Genomic DNA, 7,386 nt, shown 5'->3' on the forward strand with positions numbered 1-7,386 from the left:
TGGTGTCGCATGGCCAAAGATTACCGTGAATTTTTTTAGAGACACTTTCAAATTTATCAGAATATTTGGACTGAAGATTGGAATAGAGAAATTTTCTTTCGCTTAACCGTGAAACGATTCGTATCCAATTAACTAAAGACTTGTTTTGTTAATGCTTTTCCCTCCGGTTTTTTGTTCTATGTGTGCCATAAATATCGCCATCCGTTTAGAGAAAAATTTGTAGTTTAGAATCAGTAGTTCTTTGACTGCTATTTCTAAATTTTCAGTATGTTGGAGAAGCAACTCAATGCTAATCCCTGTATATTTATGATATATATATATATATATATATATATATATATATATATATATATATATATATATATATATATTCACACAGAGAAGGGAAAAGGCAGACAGACAAACACACAGAAAAACTGACGAAAAAATAAACTACTATCGAGAAGGATTCTAAATTTTACATCTACAATGAAAGCACCAAAACAAAAAGGTAGCAACAACGACAATAATATGAATAACTAAGCTTAGGACCATAAGAAGGTGGGAGCTGTTAAAAGATCTACTTCTACCATGACCACCACCAGTGATTTGTGATATGGTGATAACGTCTCGCATTTGTTGGTTGGATATAGTCAGTTAGATCGAAGCGGTATTCATCTGAGGTTTATTTTATCGATCTCTGAGAATTGAAAGGTAAAACGTCAACATTAGCAGGATTCGAAGTTAGAAATTGATGGTACTACCAAGCACTTTTCCAATCGTATAAAGCTACCATTCCACTGCCCTCTCCCCAGATATTAAAATATTTAAAATATATTGAAATATTGTATGCTCTCATTTACAAACATTATGAGTTTAAGCTATTAAAGTATACTGAAATGTAAATAACCAACGATGAAAACCAGTTTAAATCAAGCTTTAATTTACTGAAAACTTCTAACGGCAGACTTCTGGCAGTTGCTTTTAAGAGTATTTGAAGCGGCAGTAACAGACAGCAAATGGTTATATCTCTTTGAGATGTAACCATTTCTGTCTTTATTACAATGCAATGTTATTTACCTAGGTACATAAAATTATCATTCCCTCAACAAATTATAAAAGTACACACATATAATATTATCAGAACACTATCTCAAAATTTCGATATTTTTAAATATAATCATATGCAAAATACTTAACTATAGCCAAATATTTAATATGTCTTTTTTTTGCGAACAGAATGACGTGGCACAATGTCCGAAGATGACTGGGTTGAGTTTGCTTCCGTGTAACTGCTTTTTTCAGAAATCAGGGTTGACAAGTCAAGACTGATTTCAGGAATATCAATATTTTAAGTTGGATCATTCACATTATATCTAACCTTGGCTTTATCTAGAGTAATATGCGAGTGTCCGATTCCCTAACTGATACGGAATTTCTCGACCACTGGGAGAATATTTGTGATTTGGTTCCAATATTTCAACGTTTTGACCCAGTGGGTCATCCTTATTACAGATGTACGTCCTAAGCAGAGCATTTCTAGGTTTGAGACTCTAGCTTGGCAAACTCATTCCAGTCACTTTCTTTATTTTATTTCTTTTTTATTCCTAAAAGGCTAAAAGATATTCATGAGGTATTGAGCTCGTATATATATATATATATATATATATATATATATATATATATATATATATATATATACAATGAGATACCGTCAGGTAAAATAGATTGCTTTTAGGAGCTAGATTGATTTGGGGATTTTAGAACTAATATCATGGTTTTCCAAACGATACCAACTTAATGTTCACACTACATATTTCCAGTCGGAGAGTATAGGATGAGTGATTAATTAGGACATCTCTAGAAAGCAATAGAGACACCGATTCGAAGGACATCTGAGCTATTATTCAATCTGAGTGAACATATTCGAGCAAACCAAAAGTTACCGCAAAAGAGGTAATCGGGCAAGAAATGAGTCGATAAAGAATGTCACGGCAAAACAAACAGGAAACGGAAATATAAATGACTTTCGATGCGTATTTATCAATTTATTACTTGATAGTAAAAATAAACGGACCCTTAAAATCAATGTTTATACAGTCAAAATACAGAGAAGATTAGTTATTGTTTAATAGCTAATTTTCCGTGCAGACACAGCTTCTAACTGAGTAATTAAAAACCGACTAATCGTTTTCTTTCTGCAACCCAAATCCCGGATAACCAGCTTACATGCTCTTCAATCTCCCTTTTCATTACAATGATTTGAGAACACGAAGCAGAGATGTTTCCCAAATCAATTAGATCTACCTTTTCTTTACTCAAAACTACTCGTCATTAACACTCCAATCGTTTTCACTACCTCCACATCCTCCACTCACTCTCACACACACTCTCCATCCTTATGCACGCTCACACTTACATCTCCCTACATACTTCATTTCCCGCTTTTGCACATAGGTTCAAGTGCAACCTAACACACACTTCATCTCTCGTTATTACACGCACTCATACATATATACACAAATGCACACATGCACTCTTAGTCACCTCTCTTACATTTATTCACTTCAGCACCTGTCTAACATTAGCCTTCTACCCTGTAGACTTTCTTCTCTGACAGAAACCAGTATTTTTGCTCCTACTTTACCTTGCTGATGTAGACCTAACTCGGATCACAATGATAATGGACTTCTTATCTCGTATAGAACTTCTTTCAACCCGATATAGCTTCAACTTGCCTTTTACGAATTTTTATAACAACTATATGGACCTGTAGTATATGATTGGGTAAGAATTGAGGAATAATTAAAGGATTAAGAGTCGGAAAGTATCTGTTATGGTCTCGGACATGAAAGAAGATTTTAAAGAATTTTGGTGTGATGAACTTTACTGTACTCTTATCTAAAATGTTTGTTTAGCTACCTTCATGAGAAATTTGTCTAGGACACTCTTTCGGGTAATTTTCTTATTTTTTTATCCAACATTGCCTCTGATCCATATTTTCAATAAAGTAATAATGAGACTTAAATTTCATCGCCATTGACGATTCCAGCAATATCTTCTGCTTCAGATGAGACATAAAATATTATAACGATTACAATATTTCATTTGCCAGGTATGAATTTTTCAAGATTATATTTTCACGTAAAATCCTTATAAGACAAGGTTTTAAATAGATTTTGAAATATGTAGCTTGCCTCTCATACTTTGCAATGTATCGCACATATAGTTTATCGTTCTGAAGCAACCTCACAATTATATTTTCTTCTAAAGTTAGTTGAACGCCTTAAAATTAAATATATAAAGATGTTTCTTACCTCGGTCGACGAATATGAGTCCAGTTAACAAACCGATACATGTAATCCATAACTGGCGAAACGGAAGATATAATCCATTGGTTTGATTTACCACAATCCATATATGGTTGTGTAAAATAAACCGGAAGTGGAATATTTCCTGCTGTCTGACCAGGTTGACTTGGTCCAAAGAATGAATCAACATTGTATTCCTTAGTACTAAACGCTCCTGTATAATTGGAATATTTAAAACCAATATTGTAAGAGAATTTAGTAAGAGAATCCATACTACTCGAGGTATCAGGAAGTTTATAAACATTGTACCAAGGTGTTGTCTTTGAGGAAGGGTCAGTATAATTGTGATTACTTGCACCAAAATCTTTGATCATTACTGTTTGTAAGGTCATCTCTCGAAGATAATTATCTGAATCTCTTGAATCATCCCATCGCCAGGCAGACGGACCAAATAAAGGCAATGTTGTATTAAATTTGTACGGGTCCAACCAATTGGGATAAGAACAGTTATAGTCATAAAATAAACTACTGCCGTTCAGACTAAATGGATTAGCATTGACATCAGCAACTGCTGACATATACATATACATCCAACCTGGCAAATTGGGAAAATCATTCTTAGATTCATTGAATTTTTGTAGCATGTAACTATAGAAATAGGCTCTGTTTAATGCCATATTATGAAGATGCAAGAGTTTCGTGCGATTTTTATACATGATCTTGCTCAAAAGTTCGTTGTATTTTGGCAGCTGAGATACAACGTCTGCTCTCACAGTTAACTGGTCTCTCGATTTGCCTCTGCAATTCTGCGGCGTGACTGCCGTAATTTTGTCCTGTATTTCGTCGTAGTGATCATATTTCATCCATTCAAATTCTCCAGAAGTGTATGTTGTATACAAGAATACAACAAACAGACAAGCTAGATGAAAGCTCACAGTACTGATTAACGTTTTCGCCATCTTGAATGTCACATGAAGATATCTATTGCCATTTGCCTGAAAATATTAAGTAACTCATCAATTTCTCATTAAAACAGAAATGTTCAGTGAATATATTTCTATATATGAAAAGTAAAAATTGATATTTGATTAATAGGAAATATACAGGTAGAAGCAAAAAAAATCTTATGCCAAATGGAACAAACATACGTTAGATTATGTTTTTGCTTTCTTTTTTACTACCTTTGCATGTTTTAAGTGACCAAAATTCACATTTACACTCAATATATATAGTATTGCGTAAAATTATTCATTTATATAAAATATATCATTGCCATTGATGTAGGTAAATCCGTTTAAAAATGTCAAAAACAATAAAATATATAAAAATACGCATACACACACACTACTAAATACAGGCACGCACACACACTGCTAAATAAAAGCACACACATACATACATACATACATACTCACATACTACTAAAATGTTGTTGTTGGCACTCTGTCGCTTACGATGTCGAGGGTTCCAGTTGATCCGTACACGTGCCTGCTCGTGAAATTAACGTGCAAGTGACTGAGCACTCCACAGACACGTGTACCCTTCACGTAGTTCTCGGAGATATTCAGCGTAAAAAGGCTGACCCTTTGAATTACAGGCACAACAGAAACAGGAAGTAAGAGTGAGAGAAAGTTGTGGTGAAAGAGTACAGCAGGGTTCGCCACCATCCCCTGCCGGAGTCTCGTGGAGCTTTAAGTGTTTTCGCTCAACAAACACTCACAACGCCCGGTCTGGGAATCGAAACCGCGATCCTATGACCGTGACTCCGCTGCCCTAACTACTGGGTCATTGCGCCTCCACACTACTAAATACAGGAAATTGAAATAAAATACGCGTCATGTGAAAGAAAATGCCAGAGAATTAGGCAAATCGCGAATTAAACATGGAGTACAATAGGTACAAATTACTCGAAGAAATTTTTAGGCAGCTTATGAACAAAAAGAACGCATTTGTGTAATAAATTCTTCTGAGACAGATAAAGTAAGTACCAGTAAGTTAATGAGGACACTTAAACTGATTATATTCCAGCACAAAAGCATTGTTTTCCTTGTCATCGTCATCAATACCGCCTTTACTACATTTCGTCTGTTTTTACGCTCTGAGTTCAAATTCCACCGTTCATCCTTTGTGGGTCGATAAGGTAAGTACCAGGGGTCGGTGTAATAGACTATACCCCTCCACAAAATTTCAGGTCTTGTGCCTATAGTAGAAAGGATTATTATTATTATTATTATTGTGTTTTTGTTTGAAAGACGGCGCCTGACAAAATGCTTAGTGGTATGTCGTCATTCTTTTATTTTCTGAGTTCAAATCCTGCCGAGGTCGGCTTTGCCTTTCCTACTTTCAGGGTTGATAAAATAAGTACCAGTCAAGTACTGAAGTCCATGTGTTCGACTTGCCTCCTACCCACAAAAAGTGCTGGGCCTGTGTCAAGATTTGAATCCATTATTATGTTTTCCTTTTGCTACAGCCAAATCTCAACCAGACACGTCAAAGGGCAACAGGTCTCCGCACTTGTCACATTTGTCTGCACCTAAATATCAAAACGGGTGTGTGCCATACATCTGGAAAAAAAACTGGTGTCTGTTTCTTATATATCAAAAAATCTCTTTATATAATGCATAGTTAGTTGGCACTCCGTCGCTTACGACGTCGAGGGTTCCAGTTGATCCGATCAACAGAACAGCCTACTCGTGAAATTAACGTGCAAGTGGCTGAGCACTCCACAGACACGTGTACCCTTAACGTAGTTCTCGGGGATATTCAGCGTGACACAGTGTGACAAGGCTGACCTTTTGAATTACAGGCATAACAGAAACAGGAAGTAAGAATGAGAGAAAGTTGTGGTGAAAGAGTACAGCAGGGTTCGCCACCATCCCCTGCCGGAGCCTCGTGGAACATTAGGAGTTTTCGCTCAATAAACACTCACAACGCCCGGTCTGGGAATCGAAACCGCGATCCTATGACCACGAGTCCGCTGCCCTAACCACTGGGCCATTGCGCCTCCTAGGGGTACAAATATACAAAGCCCAGTATACCCATCATGACTACTCGTCTGATAAGGGTACACCAGTACATGCATCCAACGATATGTGTGTGACATGGTAACCTTGTATCAAGATTAACAGCGCACGACCTTGCGGGTGAGGTCAAGTTAGGATTTTCTTCAGGTTAAGTAGCTCATTCCGCTCAAACGGTCCCTGAATAAGAGTCCTTTAAGAGTGATGAACGAAAGACCCATATTTTCAGTGGTGAATTATTCAAATTCCAAAGAATTCCTCTCAACACACGGCTATCATGCTCCCCGACCACTATTTCTGCTCATGATCAGAGATGCGCATATCGTCAACCACCAAGGGACATGCTCAACTGGTTAAGGTCAAACAACTGACAAGAAAATCTGTGGTATAGAGCAATATATATTTGTTGTAGCCCTAATTTTCACACCAAAGCCAAACATGTACATGTTAACACCTCCAATCAGTTAAGAACAGAAGCCATGTGAGCCACTTTGCCTGGTACTGCATTAGGGCACTTACTATTATTATTATTATTACTATTATCATTATTATTATTATTATTATTATTATTATTATTATTATTATCATTATTATTATTATTATTCAGTAGTTTTATTTTTATAACGTGCTTTCACTTCACTAGCGAGCGCAACTCTGTGCGCCTTGGGTATGTGCTATGGTTTGCTGTGATGCTCTTATGGTTACTGTATTGAAAGTGTTTTGCGTAGGATGCGTGCAGTGCCCAGTAGTGCAATTTTCTGTATGTTATATATATTTGTAAGCCCTGTTGTTTTTGTTATGGGCTGAAGATTGGAATAGTGAAGTTTTTGTTCGCTTAACCATGAAACGATTCGTACCCAATTAACTAAAGGCTTGTTTTGTTTGTGCTTTTCCCTCCGGTTTTTTGTTCTATGTGTGCCATAAATATCGCCATCCATTTTAGAGAAAAATTTGTAGTTTAGAATCAGTGGTTCTTTGACTGCTGTTTCTGAATTTTCAGTATGTTGGAGAAGCAACTCAATTGCTAATCCCTTATATTTATGATATATATATATATATATATATATATATATACA

General features: G+C 36.1%; 1 protein-coding gene across 1 annotated transcript in view; it reads right to left on the reverse strand.

Moving 5' to 3' along the window:
* The window catches only part of LOC106882646 (uncharacterized), a 58,039-nt gene that overhangs the window by 32,615 nt on the left and 18,038 nt on the right, over positions 1–7,386 (reverse strand). The window contains exon 2 of the mRNA XM_014933390.2: positions 3,297–4,285. Coding sequence (XP_014788876.1) covers positions 3,297–4,249 — 953 coding nt within the window. The 5' untranslated portion in view covers positions 4,250–4,285. The remainder of the gene's footprint in view (positions 1–3,296; positions 4,286–7,386) is intronic.

The sequence above is a fragment of the Octopus bimaculoides genome, chromosome 1, assembly GCF_001194135.2.
Source record: "Octopus bimaculoides isolate UCB-OBI-ISO-001 chromosome 1, ASM119413v2, whole genome shotgun sequence".
Lineage (NCBI taxonomy): Eukaryota > Metazoa > Mollusca > Cephalopoda > Octopoda > Octopodidae > Octopus > Octopus bimaculoides.